The sequence below is a fragment of the Meleagris gallopavo genome, chromosome 3, assembly GCF_905368555.1.
Source record: "Meleagris gallopavo chromosome 3, MGAL_WU_HG_1.1, whole genome shotgun sequence".
In the NCBI taxonomy this organism is placed as follows: Eukaryota; Metazoa; Chordata; class Aves; order Galliformes; family Phasianidae; genus Meleagris; species Meleagris gallopavo.
In genome coordinates, this window is record NC_139406.1 from 49,162,893 (window position 1) to 49,185,889 (window position 22,997).

A 22,997-nucleotide genomic window follows, 5' to 3' on the forward strand; every position below is an offset into this window, starting at 1 on the left:
ACTCAGCAGTGTTGGTTCATGAGGCCTGAATCATCTCTTTCCCTCTTGTTAACAGGGTGGAGGACATTCATTTCAGCTTTGAACACAAAGGAAGCTCTACTTGAATAAAAAATCACGAGAGTCTACAAAAACGCACTCTTTTTCCATCCCAAATCATATCTCAGACTCAGTCTGATCAAAGCATGGTGAACCTGACCCCGAGAACAGGTAGCAAAACTAAACCTCAAAGCTGTTCCTCCAGGTAGGGTTTTGTAAGGAACAGTTCCAGTTGTGCAGCCATCTGCATCCGAGTCTTTTTGACTAATGTTTGGCAAGGATCAATCTAACGATGCTGATGCTCTCAGAAAAGAAAAAGAAATAAATTAAAAAAAAAGAAAGAAAAAGAAAAAAAGGAAAGCCACCACTTCGGAGCCAAGATTGCTGTTTACTGGAGTTTCCTGGATGTGTCTCTTTATGAATCACTGACCACACCTCGTTTTCACAAACTATCTGCACCTCCTCTCTAAGGGAATTCATCCCCTCCCAGCTTTCCTCCTACTCAATGGATCTATCAATGGAGAAAACTTGTTATTTTAGGCGGCTGAAAATTTGACCGATTTTAAAGGATTCATTTACCATGCCTTTCACTTTCGTTTAAACCCTCAGTGTTCCTGTTCTAAATGACAGCACTGCAAGCACTGCTTTTAAGCACTATTCATTTTCCCTCCCGCACCTCAGCCTTTCATAGGGAAGGAAGGCTGATCTCTCTTCAACAATGGAGCCTTCTTCCTTCGTAGCTTCAGGGCAGAGACTGTTACTAGCTGTAGACTTGCTGCAAATATCACAATAAAGGATACAAATGTGAATTTCTCTTGAAATACAGGTTCAGCTCCGGAGGTATCTTGCTTTAGAAACCTCTGTCAAGAGCAAACAATATATCTGTTTCCAAAACGCACAGCAGCTGCCCAGTTGCTTTTCCAAATGATCTAACATGTCAATGGAATCAGGATGACTGTGAATTTTCTACTTTTCTCCATTTTGTGTCTCTAATCGATATTTTACCTTCCTTCACACTTAATATACTCCAATCTCGGTTTGGCAGCATGTCTTACAGAATGTTAAGAAACCGAGATCAAACATCCTCCCTCTCTCCAAGTCCCTGAGTTTGAGGAGAAGCACGGCTCCCGAGCTAAGCTCAGTGATGGAAGAAGATGGGAAATCAGGCTGCAGATCCTAGAGGGCGGCAAGTTTGCTGCTACTGAGCCCCTTTGCCTGTGCACTGAAAAATCGAGGAGTGAGGATGCTGGGGTACATGAGAGCCATGGCAACCCTCTGCTGGCACTACAGTGAGAAGAGGGGGCAGATCTCAAGCGGCAAGCTTCCAGCCATAGCGTTGTGCCATTGCTTGTTGGGAATCTGTAAGACCAGTGGAGAGTGGAGCCAGGAACAGGAGCGTATTCATGGGGATGGAGGGAGGGGGGCCAGCAGAGGGCTGGGGGAAGGGAGGCAGATTTGCAGAACTGGCCATGAAGCTCCTCAGTACACCATAGCTGGATGCTTCATAAAGTCACACTGATGGCAGTCCCGGAGATGGCCATCTGTTGTCAGCTCTGGGCCAGATGAAAGATAATATAATGGCAGCTACTGGTAGCTAACAGCAGGGCAGTCGTAGGAAGGAATGCATCCTAGAATGAAGAAGAGGTGCTTCCTGTTCAGCACAGAAAATCAGTCATCGATATCAACTACATTAGCAAGAAATTAATGGATGGACAATTAAGAGAATGGAGCTTATCTACCAGGGAAATTATTCAAACGAGAACACAGTGCTTATTTCTTCTGCTTACTCCAGGTGTACCAGCCAACTGATCTGACTAATGACGAGGTGTGGGCTGAAATGTTCAGGGCACAGATGATAAAAACTCATTTTCAGCAAAGGGCAGAATTCCATTTCTAATGATTATTTGCGGGTCAGGGAATAAATTTACTGCTTTCCCTGCCCTCAATCTGCAACAGGACTCCCTGATATTCACAGAGGTTTCTTCAAGGTCTGAGGTTAGAAATTGGCCTTTATGTAATAACTGAACTTTTCCTTGTTATTATCACAATTTATTTTTACAAGTGTCTTATTATTATCAGCATCACTCAGCAGAAAAATATTGACCTTGTAATCACTGTTATTTGTATCTCATTTCTTTCTGTGCCCCATAATCTCTTTCAAACTTCTACTCCTTTGCCGTTTGTTTCCCTCTTCTCCTGCCTTTCTGTGCATTTTCTTTTCTGCCATCAACTTATGATTTGCTTCTTTGGGATGAAAGCTTGCACACTTTGCTGTTCCATTAGCTAAAACAATCAGAAACCCTAATGTTAACGTTGGCATATAAAATCATTTTTTGTTTTTTTCAAGAGTTTTCTGAATCAACTCTTAAGAAGACAAAGGAAAGTGGAGATTATCCTCTGATCAGCAATGTTTCCTGTTTTCAGACTGGAGACAACAAACTTCACTTAATATTTGCATGACACTATATTTGCAGTCATGACAATTACCATACTTTCTGTTTCTTAGAACATATTTAATATCAATCATACCAGACGATAACGTGAACAGGCCTAAACTATGGGTTAACTTTTTTACATTGCAATTGATTTTTTTTTCAAAAAAGGATAATGTATATTTTACAAAAATGAACAGACAAAAACCCAGAACCAGCTCTCAAAACAAAACAAAACATACAGATAAAACAAAACAAAAAGCATATAAGAGCCTGAACAGAAAGGAGTAGGAGAAATAGGGACATATATTCAAGTAAATACATATTGAAGTATCACTATCTCTCCTGAAAGTGAATAAATATATATATTTCTGCTTATTTTTGTATAGGTATTTTGTGGGCATAGCTCAGCACTTGGTTTGGACGTTATACTTAGCTTCCAGTTCTTTTGCTATTCTGTTGTTCCATAAGTCTGAATTCATTTTCAAGATTAAAATGAATTATTTAAAGGCAATGTCATCATTTCACTGGTATGCATCTTTGTCAATTAATTCTGTAATTTAATCAATAACATCATCTAAGTATCTGAAAACACAGATTATAATTGTGATTCAGTTGTTCTAGAAATTTGAGGAAGATCCTTTTGAGGAATATACAGGAGATGTGAAATTATTGTTCCCTGCTTATTTACAGGAAACAGCACAGAAAGTGTCACAGGTTGACTGTAGGGTGTAGATTTACAAGTATATGGAGAATGTGCAGACTAGTAAGAACCGGTAATACCCAGCTCATCACTATTGTCAATCACTGTTTAGTTAAATCAAAATGGTCCCTATAAAACTCTGTCACTTGGGACTTGGTGGTCTTTGCACTGTGCTGTAAATATTCATGGATTAATGAACTACTCACAAAGAGTGTTTACATTTGAATAGGCCAATCAAAGGCCAGTGAACTCACCAGCTCCAAACCTGGAAATTTCTTATTTGGAAAAGAATTACCACATGAAAAACCTAATATGGCTGTAACACTCCTGGATCTCCAGGGGGGGAAGTGGCTGCTGGAAAGAAATTCAAAGTTGTTTCGGTTTCTTTGTTTTGTTTTGGTCTTTTTTTTTGTATTTAAACTTTGTCATTGAAGTAAAAGACTTGTAGGGGAAACGCCTTGAAGGTATGTCCTTAACAAGCTAATGCACAAGTGCCTCCTCCCATCCTTCACTTCATTACATTTTTGAGAAAATTTGCAAAGGAAGTAATTCTCCCTTCCAGTGAGAAAGAGGTCTCAGGTCCCAGGAATACAAACCTGGATGTTTTAAATCTTGGAAGACATAGAGATATACCTTATCTGATAGGGTTTTGAGAATTTCCAGGGACTCTTTTTTGGGGGTTTATTTTAGAGAAATAAAATGCATTTGATACAATCACATGCATGCGTGCACCCTGTGTGCACACACTGGTGCATGCTAACATACACGTTTTCTTTGAAACAGAAAGCACTGTAAAGGTTCAGGAAAAAAAAGCACTCAAACTGGTAATACTTGTAATACACACAGCTCTCTCTATCTAGTTCCCTCAAAACATAAGCATTAATTACATTCTTAGTATCTCTGGCACGCATACTGTTATCATCATCCTCCCTCACTAGACGAAGAGGATGCACGGTTAAGTGGAGCAAGTTAGTACCAGACATCGCAACTGAATCCAGCTCTCCTGACTCCCAGGCATCTGCTCTGACAAAAGCAACCTGCTAAAGACTAAGGCCAGCATCACTGAAGCTGGCATTAAAAGTGTTTTGCAGAAACCTTAAATGTGGCTGTTGCTGCACAGCACCCACGCTTTTAACAAGGTTGCTATCTTCAGGCATTTTTGACCTGATTTCCTGATGCACTCAGCACCAATTTCTTGCACTGACCTTAACTGCAGCTGGAGGTGCTCAGCACCCTCTCAGAAATAGGCCATTGAGTTTAAAAATGTTGGCCTAAAGCTTTGATTGTTAATTGGATTTCAGGTAGGTTTCTGTTTAAGAAGAGCTGGCAAAGTTATTCCCTGCTGGCTCCTGGCCTTTGGGGCCTAGAAAGCCAGCATCTCTGTTCCACTCTTCACCCTAAGAGTTTGGGGACCTAGAAATGCCAGAGCTAATCTCCAATTTCACTTAAAAAAATGTTTTGAGGCCTTTTCCTTGTGAAGAAAACATTCTTGAAAATGTAACTTCACCTGCAGGTTTGAAAGTTTTATCCCTGTTTTTGTGTAAAGAGTATAAATAATTCATGCCTTCCCTGTTGTCATGCAAGACATACTGTTGGGACCTACACATGCACAGATTCAATCCTCTTGGGGTCATTGGAAAAACAATTCCTACCTGGAGGTAGTGGTGCCATTGCTGCTATGGCTGGTGCTATTCCCATAACAATCTCTTTTTCTGCTGGCTCCCAGGAAGCCTCTGACACAAGGAGGCAACACCAGCCCAGCTTTAGTACTGATTTTCTTTAGCTGTACCCCCAGTATGACAGAATATAGGTTTTGAATCACAGCTCTGCTACTGTTTCCAGTAGTGGTCTCAGTCAAGATTCCATTTTTTTCAATAGCTTAGAGTTTGCTCAGTTTTAATTCAGCTCAGGTCAAAGGTATTTTAAAGTTGTTTCAAAATGTTGAGATCTTTGGGAGCATTTTACAATGCAAAGGTCTTTGAAAAATGTAACCATTAAAGAAAAGAGGTAAAGACTGGAAAATTAGTTTCAACATTGCTAGCCATGGAACATGACAGTTCAACCTGGACATCCAGAGAGGGACATACATAAAATTAGCTAAAACAACTGGACGCTCTCCTATGCTGCCTTTACCTTGCTCTGGTTCATGTAAGTTCCACTCTCAATTGCTTGCAACAGGAGCTGAGAATGTTCTCCTGCTGTTTTAAACAACACAAATAACATCTGCTATGAGTGCTTCATTCTTTCTTTCATCCTTTCCCTCGGGAAGGAACTGTGTATTTCAGTTTGGAAGGAGCTCTGTTGTGGATTGGGGTTTTGGGGGAGGTTCAGAAATCTGCATTCAGGTACATATTTATATGAGAGAAAGGAGCCTTTGGCACCTATAGATGCTCTTGAAAGCATAAGCTGAGGACATACTTAGCTGTGGTGGAAGTCTCTTTTGCATTCCTGGGCCAGCATACAAGAAGGTTCTAGCTCCTGTGCAAAGTAAGCTTCAGCTCTTTGATAAAAACACTCACAAAGCAAGGCTGTCAACCAGCTGCCAAATGGGAAGAACTTTTCAGATGATCTCAGAGATGCACTGGACCGAGGCCACCAAAAATACTAAGGACCAAGTCTTGGAGTACAACTGGCGAAACATATAGGCAGGCAGTGTAGAGAGGCACCAAGAGAACAGGTCTCCTTTGCTGCTGAGGAACAGTGTGGCAGCTCTCTGTATTGGCTGGAATGTCCGACAGGCTGATGGCTTTGTGCCAGGTATTCTGTGCTAATGGACTCCAGATGGGAAGTAGGAAGGGTATGAGTCACTGAAGCCAGGTCCCTTTCCAACAGGATGGGAAGTAACTGCTGATACAATTATTTCTTGCTCTAGTTTTTATGTCTGTGAAGTGGGGACAATTAACTACCCCCATGGATAACTAGTTATTAGTTAAATGTTAAGTAAATGCTCTACTTCATTTAAAAGAGAAACAGTTTTTGTACAGGGCAAAATAGTCTTGGGAGGCCATGTAATCTTGGGTGGTATCATATTCAGAACTAACTAGCATCCCTGATACAACACTGATCCCAAACAATTATGCTGCATTACTACTAAGCATCGTTACCTCTCTGACCCAGCAACACCAAAAAAAATAATAAAAAAAAAAAAAATAAAAAAAAATATCTAAATTGAACTCATTCATTCTGAACCATAATACATCACAAGAGCATCTCATGACTTCCTATAAACACTAAGTTATGTTATTTTGGCTATGGAAGGAACGCTGGGGCTAGAAACAGGACAGAGTGGCTACTTCTTATCAGGCACAAGGGAAGAACTTATATCCATTCAAACACTGAAGTTTGAAGACTAAAGCAAAAGAAATAAGAACTGGAAAAAAGCATGACAACAGGAAAAGGAGGTTTTAGTAGGTGCAAATGACTTAATCATGATTTATTGAAAATTCAACATTAAATTAAATTAGTTATAAGTTTCTTTATTTCCTTATTAATTAAAAGTTCAGTAAAACAGATGATGGGTGAAGAAAATTGTTTATCTGTATAGAAAGCTCTATGGTCATGCTTCAGGTATTCAAAATGAGAATTTCAACTTCTTGGAGACATCCACGCTCTCTGTAAGAACACATACCTTGCTGCTTCCTTCTACAATATCTGATATATTTCTGATTTTAAATATCATTACAAATGTTTTTTTTTTTTTTTTTCCCTAGGACTCTATTTCTGAAAAGCCCTTATCATATGAAGCATGTCTTATTGAAAGTGTTCCATTCAAAAGAATAAACATGTTTAAGGACATACTTTTTCAACTTAATTTCAGAAGTGTAAATATAGCACATAGATGGAGAGCATATGTAAGTATGAAAATTCCAAACAGTCTGAAGAGTGTAAGAACACCCTTAAAGCATACAGCTCTATTATTAAAAAACAATTCCGGTTGCTTCCTTTCTACTGAGATAGTATAATCTCAAAACAAACAAACAAACAAACAAACAATAAATAAATAATAAAAAATAAATAAAGCTAGCTCAACAGCTATGGACCACTAAGCCGTTTAGAAGTAGTAAAGGTGGGAAAAGAGTGAGATATGGAAATGATTAAAATTAGTTTCTTTGTTTTCTCTGAGAAAAGCACATATTTTATCAAGTAAATTTGCAATCAGAGAGAGACTAGAGAGGTAGATAGCAGTAATATAGGCTCAGGACACCAGGTTTCTGGTCTCATGTTGGCCATCAAACTGATGCATGCATTGCATCAGTCACTATACCTATCTACACCTTTGTTTCTCCTGCTATTCTTCACCAGTTTGGGTTTAAACTCTTTGGAATGCAGAGTTAATCCGTTGCTGTTTTTTGAACATTATAGCACCCACCTCAAACAGTCTAAGAATCAGTATAACAAAATACATTCATTATCATATTGTTTATAAAGACTTCTGTTTGGAACAGTTTGCACAAGCATTTAGAAGATGGTAAAGCAAAATGTAAATTCATATAAAATATAATTATTTTAATTTAAAGACTGAGTAATGCATTGAAAGCTTGATTTTCAGGCTGGACATTTATTCTCTGTTCTTATCAAAACTTGGAACTATGAGATTGCCTGGTATTCCTAACAAAGGTCTGGAGTGAAGTCATGGAAATCTCTAAAAAGAGTGGTACTTTTTAATGGTGGTTTTTGTGTTCTGGTTTTTTTTTTTGTGTGTGTGTGTGTGAAGATTGGTAGTGAGGAGATAGTAACTTCCCTGAGGTGAGATGAGTGTACAAAGTAGGGATTTTTATTTTCCTATAGCCTGCTTTTCCAGAAACAGGAGTCAGAAAATAAAAAGCAAAGAAGGTAAAGAGTCACACTGGGCCAAAACCAAGTCAAGCATCATTATAACATATTTTTTTTCTGTACTCCTGAATTCATTCCTTTTGATTATCAGTATTATACACAAAGATAGGACTCCTATGCTATTGTGTTCTGTTCTGCTCTGTCTTGTTCGTGTTCTTATTCTGCCCTACAGCCATGGAGTGCTGTCCATGGTTTCTAATCTGAGATGATTAGCATCTCTCATGCATGGGAGATACACTTTAGATGCATGTTTAAATTAAAAGCAAGAAACTGCTTCTGTTAGAGGGCATAAATACACTGTTATGCTGCAAGCCCCAACACAAGCCATGGTAATGCGAAAGGATAGAGAAACATAAGCTGGAGGCTAGTTGCCAAAGATTCCACTGCTTCAGCTGGTAGATAGCCTGAACAAAGCAGTGCTTCCTAGAAGAGGTTTTAAATGAGATCTTGAGATCAATGTATTTTCAGTAAAAGCAGATTCCTGAAGTCAGTATCTACAGCTCTGCCTTCGTGCTTTGCTGCTCTTTCACCAACCAGGGTGAATTGGAGGTAAAAGCAGCAAGCAAGTGATTCTAGCAAATGCGAATGGCATCATGGAATGACATTTTAAAAAATATAATGTGTTCTCAACTGGGGTGGGGCTACCCAAGTTGATTAAAATAATGAGCATAATGAACTAAGTGAATAAGAAAATGAATACCTTTCCCTTTTTGCCAATGTAGATAAGCCAGGGAGAAGCTGTCTCTAAGGGTATGGAGATATGGTCTATTAAGAGCCTTCTGCAGGATGGAACAACCAACACACTGATTGTCACCTAGCCAATGTAGAGCATAATTTGTCTCTCTGTGGGGAGACCCTTTTGTGCCCTTCACTAGAAAACCAGGTGCTCCAGTTACACTGTAGTTTTAATGAACTAGGCTTAGATGGAGGCAGCAAAATCTTGCCCTGAGTCTTCAGCAGGGTTGAATTTTGAGAGGAAAAACATGTTTTCTTATTATAGAATAAAAGCCAGGAGGCAGCTGCTTGGAACCCTATGTATTTTGAAATGAGATCATATTTTACGGAGACAGATAAGCAAGGAGGTGATCTTATGTGCCACTATTACATGTGGATCTCTATATATTTTGCATCCTCAGTTACTTACTCTGCTTCTTTTAAAACCCAACGTAAATTCTGCTGTTAAGACTCATTTCTATTCTCTTGTTCCAGTTTCTTTTCACTGTTTTCTTTTGCACACTTGCACTATCTTACTATTTTTTTATATCGTTTTTTTCCTTTTAGTTTGTCTTCCCTGGCAATCTCTCCTTTGTCTTTTCAGACACCGTTCATCTCTCTACTTCTGTACACTTCTGCATTTTGATTTATCAGTGATAAACAATGGAATTTGTGAGAATTACTGAGACAAAAACATTTTAACATTTTCTTTCTGAAGAAATTTCACCTCACTGGGGATACTTTGCAAAGCAACCCTGCAAAAAATAACAGCAACAAGAACAAATTTTCTGACATCAAAACTCAGTTTTCTATCTTCCACCACTATGAATGACTTTTTTTTTTCCCTTAAACATTTAACATTATCTTCTCTGTTCTTTGTCTTCTCCCACCTTGGGTCAGAGCTTGCACTAACACCTGATACAGACAGTAAATGAAACAGGTTTGAATTTATTAAAAAAGTTACAGCACAGGCACTTTGAAGTGCCACAGATACGATGCTCCAGATGACCTACAGCAACACAGAGAGTAAGGAAGGCTATCAAAAAGGCTTTCTTCTGTATTGCTCCTATGCATAAATACGGATTACTAAAAAAGGAAAAATACAATACAACTGACACAAATTCTGATTTCTTACATGATGAATTGATGCACGACTTAAATTCTCTTATTTCCTTTTTCTTCAAAGAGGTATCTCATATCATCACACCAAATATTTGTATTGGGTTTTCAGTATGTAAAACATACAGAAATTGAAATACTAAATGAGCATATGGATGCACATGTCTCATTAGCCTCTGCTGATGAGATGAAATACAGCTCTCGTGCAAAGCAAAATTAGTTGTGGACATCCCACTCAGTCAAAGGACTTAGACATGTGGGCTCTGCTATTAAAAACTACTGAAAAATACTTGAGTGTCAAAAAATTCTTTAATTCCATATAAAAATCACATGGCAGGTGGCAGGGGAAGGGCTGCTTACTGTGTAAACAGTACAAATACTTTTCTTTGCTCCATCTCTACAGATCATCTAAGACACTGAAATCTTTTCCTCTGTTAATCCAATTTAATATGTCAATATAAACTAAAATAATTTAGGAACAATTTTCTGCTGCTGTGTCAAAATACACTACCACATCAGGAATACACACCATCACCTCTCCTCACAAAACAAGCTACTTCAGATACTAATATGAAGTAAATAACTCCTTCACCCAAATTTGTTTTCAGATCTTTTCTGGCATTTATTTTTTTCTCTCTGTTCTTTTGTTCTCATTAACAATCTACTATAAGCATATCCTGGGTCAAACAAACAGCAGACAAGAAGGCAGTGTAACACTTGTTTGACTGTACATACATATTTTTTTCCCACTAAGTTGGGATTTATGGGAAATGGGTTTGGTCAGTAGGTAAATCAAGATAAATTCTGTCTCTTTTTTCCCCTCATTCCTACACTGCCACATCAGAGGTTAGCTTTTGTGGCAGAAGAATATACTATTTCCCATTTCAAAATACAATGGCAATTGCTCTCTCTTCAATTATATCTTGAGATGCAATGATACACAAAGAAAAAATCCAAAGGTGGCTCCCAGAATTCAGGTCTGTAACAGTGGTTTTCTGCTAGCAGCTTTTTGAAGCCATGGGAATTGAATTATCTGCCATTTCCCTTATCCTTCCCATCCAGTGATGAAGAAGTATCAGAGGAGGTCATGGCAAGCAAATCTATGAACTCAGCTATCAAATACACAACGCTACTATAACCCCTAGGTAGCAAGTATGTACCTGCAGCTCTGTTTGGAAGAAGAACTTCTGTGGACACTGTGTGCAGTCATAGATCTTGTCCTCTTGTCCATGGGCTGAGAAAATGTGCTGCTGCAACTTGTTTGCTTGGACAAACACTAAAATAATAGACAAACAATGAGTTTTTCATTATTTTGCATAGCAAGTGAAGCATTTTTTATAAACAAGTTCCCTACTAACACTCTGAAATTCCAAGAGGTAAAATTAAGCTGGCATACTCTAATTTCACATTATGCTGCTGCTATAAAGGGTACCAACAAACTCTATTTAACTGTAAAGTGTGATCCTTTTTCATTTTAAATGAATTGAAACAGATGTCTGGCTTCTGAAGAAATTTAAAAGAAGGAAGCAAAAGGAGACCCTAGCAGGACAAGTGAAGTTTAAATTTAAAGATTTAAATGCCATTTTCTCTTCAGAATTATTTTTTCATGCTTACTGCACTTTGATTGAACACATACAAACTTCTTTCCTAGCAACCAGCAGGTTTGAAAAGCATAGGTTCCAAAGTCCTGTTTACTGCGTTTGCCTAAAGTTAAAGCTAACAATCAGCTCTGTATTTAAATGTGTTAATGCTAAAAATTATATCCCACAGCTACACTGGGGCAATGTCTATAAATGTGAAACAGAACTGCAGGTAAATTCTCTTTGGATACTTTAAGATCAACTCTGCCTACACACTGAATGCAAGGGTTTCAATAATATAAACATGTTCAATTTTAATGACTACAAAACAAGGCCCTAAGACTGTGTAACAGTTTACCTAGGAGACATACTATTAATAATTAAATTGTATATGCCAGAGGCAGTGTTTGGGTTGGCAGCACTGACTTCTGATGGATGCCTGGTGCACTGTGACCTAAAAAAGTTTGCATCTACAATATTAATCTGTATAGGCAGGGAAAGGATTTATTAAAGATGCTGGCACTTGACTTTGACTCCACTCCTAATCATTAAAATTATTCTAATTGCAAAGCAACAAAAAAATATCAGAATATTGTTGTTCTGAGTCATACATTTTAATCACATTTCTCATTACACTGAAAAAAGGGACTCAGATTCCATTTTCCATATAAAACTAATATTGGGGATTTTCACTTCTTGTTAATATTCTAGCAAGACACGCTGAAATAATTTAATAGCATATTGCTAATAAAACACGATTGTTTATGATTAATGCGCGGTGCCTATTTACCCCATCAGCTAAAAGGAAAAAGTGTTCCACACAGATTGGAATCGACTTATCTCTATAGTCTTTAACACATTTTACAAGGCTACTGGCTCAAACATTAAAGGATTACTTTTATCAGGAATCTAGCTCACGTGGAGAATTGTCAATGGGAGCTCCTTACAGATGCAAGTTTTTATATTGCCTTTACAATTCCCCCAAACTTGGAAATCTAAGACCCATGGTGTCACGCTAAAAAAAAGATTACTTCATAGCACGTCTACAAAGGCAAGGGGGAAAAAAATAGCAGAATATTGTTGTTCTAAAAAAATGCCACATTGAAAAAAATACTGTATGCAGATGCTGGATAGGCAAACTACTTACAGCTGTACTATCCAGGCTCAGACATTACCGATATAAGCAGTGCAATGAAGATAAACTACACATTTTTTTTTAATTTTATAACCTGCAGAAATGTGTGGAAACTGAACACAGTTGAGGCAATATTCATTAATGATCACTCATTCTGAGAGATGAAGAATGCAATTTTCATTTTCCTCTGTAGCAGGTACTTAGGTTGTATTTGAAGGGGAGCTGCCAAACAAAGAGGAGTAAAATGAAGTTGTAAGAGGTTCTGTTTGTCTATCAGTGAAAACCCTTCACTTCCATTAATGGGGAACAAAAACTTCGAATGGCTTCCAGAATTAGCATGCCAGTGATGAGAGAATACCCAAAGCGTGTTTTGTCTCGTTTGTGGTCATCTTTGATTTTCATCTTGTAAAGAAAAATTATGCATGTAAGCTACATATTAAGACTTACATTTTAGGTTATTGTTTTATAAAATATCCTATTAAGAAGTCCTTAAAAAATGCACAACTCCATAGGCATCCTTTTAATGTGTTTTCATTTCCAACAACAGCATTTTTCTGCTCCTCATTATGGCCCAAACATTGCTTAGCTGTACTGGGTCAAGTTATTTTCTCACTTGTGTTTTACTATTGAATAACACCACTGACTTGGGGAGGATTATTCTAGGCTTGAACCTATGTCAGGGGAGAGCAGAACTTGACTTGTGGCAAGATAGCATGGTTTGCTTTCTAAAGCACAATACAAGGGCGTTTCCTCTCACCAGAAGCCAACAAACACAAGTGGACTCTCCTGCTCATTCAGAGAACATTGCCGTGCAGGCTACATCTAGCAGTTCTGCTATGAGATGTGTCATTTTAGATGAATCATGCATAGTTTTAAAGTACAAATTTATGGGCAGTTTTAATGTCAGCAAGTTTGGAACGTGAAGATGTTGAGTGTGACATCATGGAAGGTAACAGATTATAATTTCTGTAATTGTAAAAAAGCAGTTCTAACTGAAGAGATTGAAATGTCATTCTTATAGATGGATGCTTGCCCTCCCAAGAAGCTCAGTTTTCTGAATGGTTTCTAGCTAACATTACTAATGAGCACAAACTGACCTAAAGCCAACACATGGAACAATTACACGTGGGAGTTCTGCAGGCACAGAAGAGGCAGGATTGAGACAAGCAGCGATCGCCTCCTACCTGTAAAGCACACTGGACATTTGAAGGTGCCCCCCATGCCTTCAAAGCTGTGCTCTATCAGGTGGCACTGGAGTTTGGCAGGAGAGTCAAACGTCTGATTGCAGAGCTTGCATTCGTGGTTCAGTCCTTCATCTGTGGGAAAAACGAGAGTAGGAGTGAAATTCACTATAGGCCTTACAAAAGAGCATGTCATACATGATCTATGAACGGAATGAGCTTTTTGTTTTGCTCAGCTCAGGAAACTGGATGCCCCTCAGCATCCACAGCTGCTAAAGTGTTTATCTGCAACGTTTCAGCATGTAGGAATTTAACTGGGCATTAAAATACAGCTTTTTCAGAAACAATTGCCACTAGATAGGAAAGCAGAGCCTTAGAGATCAGTAGGAAACGATGAATAGAACCAGAAGTAGCATCTATTAGAGGAAGCACTTGATCACAAACAAGAACACTTCCAAAGCAGTGCAGGAATTGAACGTTGCTCACACACCACTCCACAAGCCACAAGCAGGAATCTCCAAGTGCGCGCTTCTGCCACTCTGGCTGACAGCAGCGGGTCATGCGAGGGGAGGTATTTTTCACCCCTGCATCACCCCTACTCCACTATCCCAGTCTTGTGGGCACATACAAAACCTTTCGCAAACGTCAGGATTTCCCAGCTCCCTTTTTGACAAATCCTGCTATTTTGCAGGATTATTTTTGCTTATTTGCATTTTCCCCTTACACCAACTCCAGGAAGTCCCCACGTGTTTCCTGACACAGCTTTCCCGTCAATGCCACGTGGCTCCTACCCCCCACCGCCCGTTCCTGTGTTTCCTCCCATTGTGCTGGGAAGCCCTGCACCTCGCCGCCAGGTCTCTTCCTGAGGGTGCTGCAGGACCTGCAGGCCACTCAGCGGCTGTGTCCTACTTAGAAACAATTGCTAGGTGAGTGGTGGCTTCCAGCCTTGCTGCAGAGGCCTCAATTCTGACAGCGTGGTTCAGGAAAGGTCCTTCTGTACATCACCCGTGTGCGACACCAGTGGCATTGATTGTGTAGGTAAAGGCAGGGTTTGATTACCAGAAAACAGATACACATGGTGACCGGTGCCACACCACCAGCTCTCAGATGAAAAGGAGCCACATAGGTGAGCACCCTGCCTGCCCAAACACCTCAGAAGGCTGCCCACTTTCTGCCCTACAACCTACGGTGATCAGTAGCTGCAATGGCTAATGCTTGCTGCTGTGTATGTGGGAAAGCACATGTGCGTGGGTGCAATGCTCCATGCCACACACAGCAGTTCTTTAGGCCAGTTGATGCCCCATCCCTGGAGACATTCAATGCCAGGCTAGATGTGGCTCTGGGCAGCCTGGTCGAGTGGCTGATGACCCTGCACATAGAGGGGGGTTGAAATAACATGATCATCATTGCCCTTTTCAACCCAGACCTTTCTACGATTGATTCTACGATTCTGTGATGCTTGTTACTTAGGAGTCATCTGAAAAAAGGTCCTGGTGATGCTGTGGTTTGGTACCAACATCACACCCAAGATTTCTGACTCCCAGCCCACATGAGCACATACTGATTTCCAACTGGATTCAATGAAAATAGCCCTCAGTACCAACCTGGACAAAGGCTCAGGAATCTCTGCTGTTTTGCCACCACAGTCTCTCTGGATATGGAGGCAGGGGATGTCAGGCTGCTGAAGGATATGTTTCATCCAGACTGTCATACTGGTTAAACATATTCTGAACTACAGGGGATATACTGGATAGGCAACACCTTTCATAACGCGTTAGAGATAAATTAGCAAACGTATCAAATATCTGCTATTTCCTTATCAGGGAATGTTTCAGCAGATTCTCAAGAATTGCCTGGGATTTTGTGTTCTCCACCATCACTGACAAACCCTTTTGGCATGCCTTGTTTTTGCTACTGCTGAGCAAAAGTAAGCACACAGGCACTATGAAAGGATGCACAAGGGAAAAGATCTGACACACAGCAGTCTGTATGTCTACGAGAGATGGTCATATTCAGTAAGGCAGACTGTACACCATAATCTCCAAGCAGGCAACCCACATCTGTGAGCAAGCTGAAGAACTGAGCATACTGAAAAGAGGATGAAGACTCAACAAACTACACACAACTGCCCCTTCTTCCCTGAACTTATAGACAATGATCTATAAGAGACCTACAGACTGCCACGTAATCAGATCATTTCTTCTATGCCCAAATCCTTGTCATGGTCATTACAAAACAGATAGTTCTGAGGACAGTGAAAGTCCCCAGAAAAGGATAATTGTGGGTGAGAAAGCCTACAGGGTAAAGTTTCTTCATCAAACTGTTTGTGCTGATACACACAGCCAAAGCAATTAGGACAAAGGGAGCTCCATCTCAGGATCTTCTACATGTCAAGGTGAAGATAATCGATGCCAATTCTCAAATCACAGAGTTACTGTTGGCAAAGTGTAAATGAACCACACTAATCATCCTAGAGCATGGGAACATTGAACAGGGATTTCTTCAAACATTTCAGGGGAGAAAGACTTCCTAAAAAGACACATTTTTATAAGGAGCTACAGAAGAGAGAAAAGGCTTTTTTTTCCCCTTTTTTTCTTTTACCTTGCCTAATGAGGAAAAAGTAGGAAGAAAGGCACGCACTCCTGATGCCGAAGCAAAACTAATTTTAGGCACACAGCACTTATACTTGTTCAAGAAGAACTGAACCCCATTAAATGTGACCCTATTGTGTTTCATGTACCACACAGACGTGAGGTGATCTCCTGGTCACAAACATCAAAACCACTTTGATTACCCTATGTTGCAAATCTGACTTACAAACAGGGTTTGAAAAATCCCCTCACCCACTCGCCTGGGGCAGATAGGAAACTTCCCCAGGCAAGAGACATCCATTTGTGCAGAATCTAAGCTTTCTCTTAAAAATAAAATGTTTTATTCTGCTAGTTCTAAAGACCACATTTAAAATATGACCACATTTGTATAACTAATAGAACAAATTTTTTCCTAAGTTTCACTGCTCAGGGAATTTTAACCCCCTCCCCTCACTCTTTCTTTCACCCATTTTTGCACATTACTTGCTTTGCACTGCTTCCTCGGAACAAAGGGCAAGGTTCCAGTTCTTGCACTCAGGAATGTGACACCAGCATCATTTAAATTCAAGAGAGACAGATAAGGTTACAGTACTGGCACAGGAGCCAGGAGTGTTGGCGTCCATTGCAACCTCTGACACTGACTTACTCTCATCACCTTCGGCACGACAACACAGCCTGTGTTTCTCAGAGTACCCATCTCTAAAGAGGAGGTGTTAATTTTTAATTTCTTCTTTAATAGGCTGACCTAATTTGTATCCCTTAAGACTTTTAATACTAGAGGGATAGAAGAGCTGGAGAAGAGCACAGGACTAGCTACTGTACATGGAAGACTTCCAGAATCACTGTGATCTGCCTAAGAAATGGCTTAAGATACGCGTGCAGGTGCAAAAATGCCTGCTTGTTTGGGTCACAAGCATTGCAGAAGGATGAGGGAATAAGGGCTCTGCTCTCCACAGAGAGTTTAAAAGCAAGGCCAGCATTTTATCTCTTACTGGCATGAAAGAGCCAGGGTGTGGCAGCTCTTGCAAAGGTGCCAGTTGCGGAAAGAGAATGCAAAAAGCTCTGTTTACATACCGACCTCTGTCTCACTCTTCATGTTTAGCAAACAATTTGATAGGGTGCTATGAAAGTGCAAAGTATGATACCATTAATAAATAAAGGAGCAGAGAAATGTCTCATTTTCAGTTTCCATTTGGGATAAATATGAAATGGAAAGGAGTGTCAGATACAGTCCAAGAGGCTCTCCTTCCCTGCAGTACAGAGCTACTGCTCTTTGTCATTATGTGGGGGGAAAAAAAAGAGAAAAAAAAAGTGCTGAGCAGCTTTAAAAAATTCAATCAAAATAATCTGCTCTTTGGAAAGGTGGCGGCTGACAGTAATTGGAAAATACTGTCTGACTCATTTATTAAAGTGAAATTCAGAGTCAATTGATTTAATAACCATTAGAATATTCTATTAAGGATATAATAGGTTGGCACAGCCCTATATTTTATTAAGAGTTATAGGTAAGAAATAAGCAACGCTATGGAATTCTAGACAACTGGTATATGGATTAGACTGAAAATATGGTTTGTAAAATAGGTATGAAAGCACCAACTATCAGGAGGAGGAATAGGAAAGTACATTACAGTGCAAATGAGTTAGCTGAACGATGAAAAAGAAATGAACCTTTAATATAAAGCCTGCACCTTTCCAAATCTAACAGAAAACTGTGCACTGCATTCCCTGATGTGGTACATCGTAAAACAAGTCAGCACGTCCTTCACATTATGGATCCAAGAATTCCATAAGGAATGCAAGAACAAAGTACCCACAGTACAGCACAGAACTCCTGCTTACTGTTGCCCTTATGTAGCTAGGGTAGAGTTTGGACATGGTGAAGACCCAGTAACATTGATGAGGATGGTTTTTCCACTGCTGGTAGATAATTTAGTTTGATGCAGGCAGAATTTCTGCATAAGTAAATTACTTTCCATTTGCAATTTTTACTCAGATTGTGGGAAAATGTAAACAAAAATCATTTCTAAATAAATGCATTCAATATTCATATAAATGTTTAATATTTGCACAAATGTTAAATGCTTTGATGGGGATAAGTAGATTTTAATTGAGGTGCAGCCCATTACCTCAGCCACTAACTTGATAACCAGGTAGAAAAGTAAATAAAAGCAGTGTTCGTGCCAGGAATACATTCAGATTTGGGGATCCTTTGTCCTTGCACCAGCCACTCTTGTTGCACAGCTCCCATGCTTTTGCAGGGCCAGTGAGCTATACTCATCTGCACCACCCAAGATCACAGAATCACAGAATTGTAGGGGTTGGAAGGGACCTCTAGAGATCATCGAGACCAACTCCCCTGCCAAAGCAGGTTCCCTACACCAGGTCGCACAGGTAGGCGTCCAGGCGAGACTTGAATATCTCCAGAGAAGGAGACTCCACAACCTCCCTGGGCAGCCTGTTCCAGTGCTCCGTCACCCTCACCACAAAGAAGTTCTTACGCACATTCGTGCGAAACTTCCTATGCTGCAGCTTATGTCCGTTTCCCCTCGTCCTGTCTCCACGTACCACTGAAAAGAGACTGGCCTCACCACTATGGCCGCCACACCTCAGATATTTATAAACCTGGATCAGGTCCCCTCTCAGTCGTCTTTTCTCAAGGCTAAACAGACCCAGTTCACTTAGCCTTTCTTCATAGGGGAGATGCTCCAGGCCCTTCACCATCTCTGTGGCCCTCCGCTGGACTCTTTCCAGGAGATCCCTGTCTTTTTTGTACTGGGGAGCCCAGAACTGGACACAGTACTCCAGATGAGGCCTTACCAGGGCAGAGTAGAGGGGGAGGATCACCTCCCTCGACCTGCCGGACACGCTCTTTTTAATGCACCCCAGAATGCCATTGGCCTTTTTGGCCACTAGGGCACACTGCTGGCTCATGGCCAACCTGTCATCCACCAGGATGCCCAGGTCCCTCTCTGCAGAGCTCCTCTCCAGCAGCTCATCCCCCAGCCTGTATTGGTGCATGCAATTATTCCTCCCTAGGTGTAAGACCCTACACTTGCTTTTGTTGAACCTCATCTGGTTTCTTACTGCCCAGCTCTCCAGCCTGTCCAGGTCTCGCTGAATGGCAGCACAGCCTTCAGGCGTGTCAGCCAATCCTCCCAACTTCGTATCATCAGCAAACTTGCTGAGGGTGGCCACAATCCCCTCATCAAGGTCATTGATGAAGATGTTGAACAAGACCGGACCCAGCACAGACCCCTGGGGGACACCACTGGTCACAGGTCTCCAGCCAGACTCTGCACCACCAACGACGACCCTCTGCGCTCTGCCAGTCAGCCAGTTCTCAACCCACCTCACTGTCCACTCGTCTATCCCACACTTCCTCAGCTTTGTTATAAGGATGTCATGGGAGACAGTATCAAATGCCTTTCTAAAATCAAGGTGGACTACATCTACTGCTCTTTCCCCATCCACCCAGCATGTGACAGCATCATAGAAGGCCACCAGGTTGGTCGAGCACGACCTCCCCTTGGTGAACCCATGCTGACTACTCCTGATAACCTCCTTTTCTCCCAATTGTCTGGAGATGGTATCCAGCACAAGCTGTTACATCACCTTTCCAGGGACAGAGGTGAGGCTGACAGGCCTATAATTACCCGGGTCTTCCCTCTTGCCCTTTTTGAAGACCGGAGTGACATTGGCTATTCTCCAGTCTTCAGGGACCTCCCCTGTTATCCAAGACCTCTCAGAAATGATGGAGAGCGGTTCGGCAATGACCTCTGCCAGCTCCCTCAGCACACATGGATGCACCCCATCAGGTCCCATGGACTTGTGGACCTTAGTACTGCCTAGGCGCTCACGCACGCACTCTTTCCTGACTAAAGGGAAGTCTCCCATTCCCCAGACCCTCTCACTAACCTCCAGGATGTGGGAAACCTGAGGGAGAGCCTTTTCACTGAAGACGGAAGTAAAGAAGGCATTCAGTATCTCTGCCTTCTCAGCATCCCCCGTTACCAGAACCCCCCCCTCACTTAGTAAGGGGCCCACATTCTCCCTAGTTTTCCTTTTGCTGTTAACATACTTGAAGAAGCCTTTTTTATTATCCTTTATCATTTTAGCAAGATTCAATTCCAGGCGGGCTTTAGCCTTTCTCGTTGCATCCCTGCAGGCCCTGACTACATTCCTATATTCTTCCCAAGTGGTCAGACCCTTTTTCCACATTTCATGGACCTTCTTCTTTCCTTTGAGCTTGCGCATGAGCTCCTTGCTCATCCACACAGGTCTCCTGCCACCTTTTCCCGATTTCTTGCTCACAGGGACGCACCGATCCTGAGCTTGGAAGAAGAGCTGTTTAAATGCTGACCAGCTCTCAGAGGCCCCCTTACCTTCTAACACCCGAGCCCACGGGATAGCTCCAAGTAGGTCCCGGAAGAGATCGAAGTTGGCTCTCCTGAAGTCCAGGGTAGCAATCCTACTTATTGCTTTGCTTCTTCCACTCAGGATCTTGAACTCCACCATCTCATGATCACTACAACCCAAACTGCCCCCAACCTTTACTTCCTTAACAAGTCCATCCCTGTTGGTGAGAATAAGGTCCAGCAACACCCCTCCCCGGTTCCTCCACCACCTGCATCAGAAAGTTGTCTTCAACGCACTGCAAGAACCGTCTGGACCGTGCGTGCCTGGCCATGTTGGTCGTCCAGCAAATATCTGGATAATTGAAGTCCCCCATAAGCACCAGTGCCTGGGAACGTGACGCTACATCCAGTTGCTTTTGGAAGGCCTCATCAGCCTCCTCATCCTGATCAGGGGGCCTGTAGTACACACCCACAACAGTGTCACCCTTACCAGCCTGCCCCTTGATTCTCACCCATAAGCTCTCCACTGCTACATCACTCTCCCCCAAGTGAATTTCAATACATTCTAGCTGCTCTCTCACATAAAGAGCAACTCCACCACCCCGCCTAGCCAGCCGATCTTTCCTAAAAAGCAGATACTGCTTTGGATGACCTGGACCCACTTTTGTTAGCAACAACAAGCACAACCTGCTCATTTTATGGAAGACCCTGCTATTTCAATATACACTTTTAACAAGTGAAACCCTGAAAGCAGCCTCTAGACTGCACGTCCCATGTTTATGCTTGTTGCTCTTCAATAAAAACAAAACAAGAGCAGCTACAAGCAAATGTTCAGTGGCTGACTTACATGCAGCTGTTAAGTCAGTAACCACTGGGGGCCCTCTTATATTGTCTGATCAACACTACAGCCATTACTGAGTACCAATTTGTAACAGTTTATAAGTAACTCTTTCTCTTATTTACCCTGGAGATTGTCCAGGAGGGTCTTTTCTTTTACTCTATAGAAATCTATACGGAAAGGTCCAAAGATGATGATGCCCTCCTGCTAAATCATCACAAAGCTGAGTCCATGCTTAAAATCATCTACAAAAAGCAGTGTAAACTCTGCCCTCCACATTGAACACAGGAATGAAATGGCCTGCAGTCCCTGCATTTTTTCAAGTCTGAAGCATGTACAGCTTTCACATTCCATGTATTTTGTTACATTTTCTTTTTATCAAGCAAACCATGCCCCTAAACCAATTTCTCCTATTTCTCCTTCTTCATATTTCTTTCACTCCTCCCTGAGTTAATTTTGCAGCACACATTTATAAGGCAGAGATCTGAGGAGTAACGAAGGAATGCCACAGACTACAGCTAACCCCTTGGCTACAACATCTCATACTGAAAAGCAAGGAAGGACAAAATGCACCATACAACACTTTAATTTGCAGGGTATACAGTTATTTCTGCTTTCTGATTTGCAGTACTGGGTTTGTTATTATCTTTGTAATTCTGCTGGTCATAAGCACATGCATCAACATCTTCATGTCACCAGAGACAATGTCATTCCTGCTGGAAACTTGGGTCTCTGCATGGCAAATGTCTGAATGACAAGTTTCTTCACCTGATAGGGAACACGCAACACTTCTTTGAAGGCTTGAAGCTGCAATGAAACAGTGCTGAAGTCTCCAGGACCATGTTCATAATTTCTCCCTGATTGTAATACTGCTTTTGTCATTTTCAATTTCTCAAACATGATCACAAACCCTTCATGAAAAACGCTATCCATTGTGGTGCTAATCTTGGAAGCTGACATGAAAAGGATGGGAATACAGTGATAAAGAAGTGGATGTACTACAGGTAAAGCACACAGCTGTAAACTGCAGCAGGAAGAAGAGAACGGCTGGAATTTACAGCCACAAGAGGAATCTGTCATGGAAAACCAGGGGTTTTAAGGTCCTGACTAGCAGTTGTATCCACTCGGACAGGATGGAGGATTGGGTGGAAAGACAGAAGTACAACCTTATTTCTCCTGCAGTGCTCAGGGCAAATGTTGGTGTCCTTGAGCTGATAACTTCCTCCTGCTCTCTTCACTCTTATCCTATAATAGAGTAATGACAGCTTGTAACCTAAACAACACCTCCCTCCTTGCTTCTTTCATCTAGAAATGATTTTTGGGCAAAAAATCTGCTTAAGCCAGAAGACGGAAATGGACAAGATGCAATGAACAATCCCAAACCCTTAGAGTCACCAGTGTTAGCCTCCTGAATGGCAAGTGGAGAACAGATAATGACTGACTCTATGTAAGCATACTGTCCATTGCAAATGTGCCAGTA

At 41.1% G+C, this 22,997-nt stretch overlaps 1 protein-coding gene across 13 annotated transcripts in view; it reads right to left on the reverse strand.

The window, feature by feature from the left end:
- ZNF521 (zinc finger protein 521) overlaps nucleotides 1–22,997 on the reverse strand; it is a 234,291-nt gene that overhangs the window by 17,050 nt on the left and 194,244 nt on the right. For all 13 annotated transcript variants that reach the window (XM_085220908.1, XM_085220907.1, XM_085220906.1 and 10 more), the window contains 2 exons: nucleotides 13,737–13,868; nucleotides 10,998–11,113 (listed from right to left, as the gene is read on the reverse strand). In XM_085220908.1, coding sequence (XP_085077034.1) covers nucleotides 10,998–11,113; nucleotides 13,737–13,868 — 248 coding nt within the window. The remainder of the gene's footprint in view (nucleotides 1–10,997; nucleotides 11,114–13,736; nucleotides 13,869–22,997) is intronic.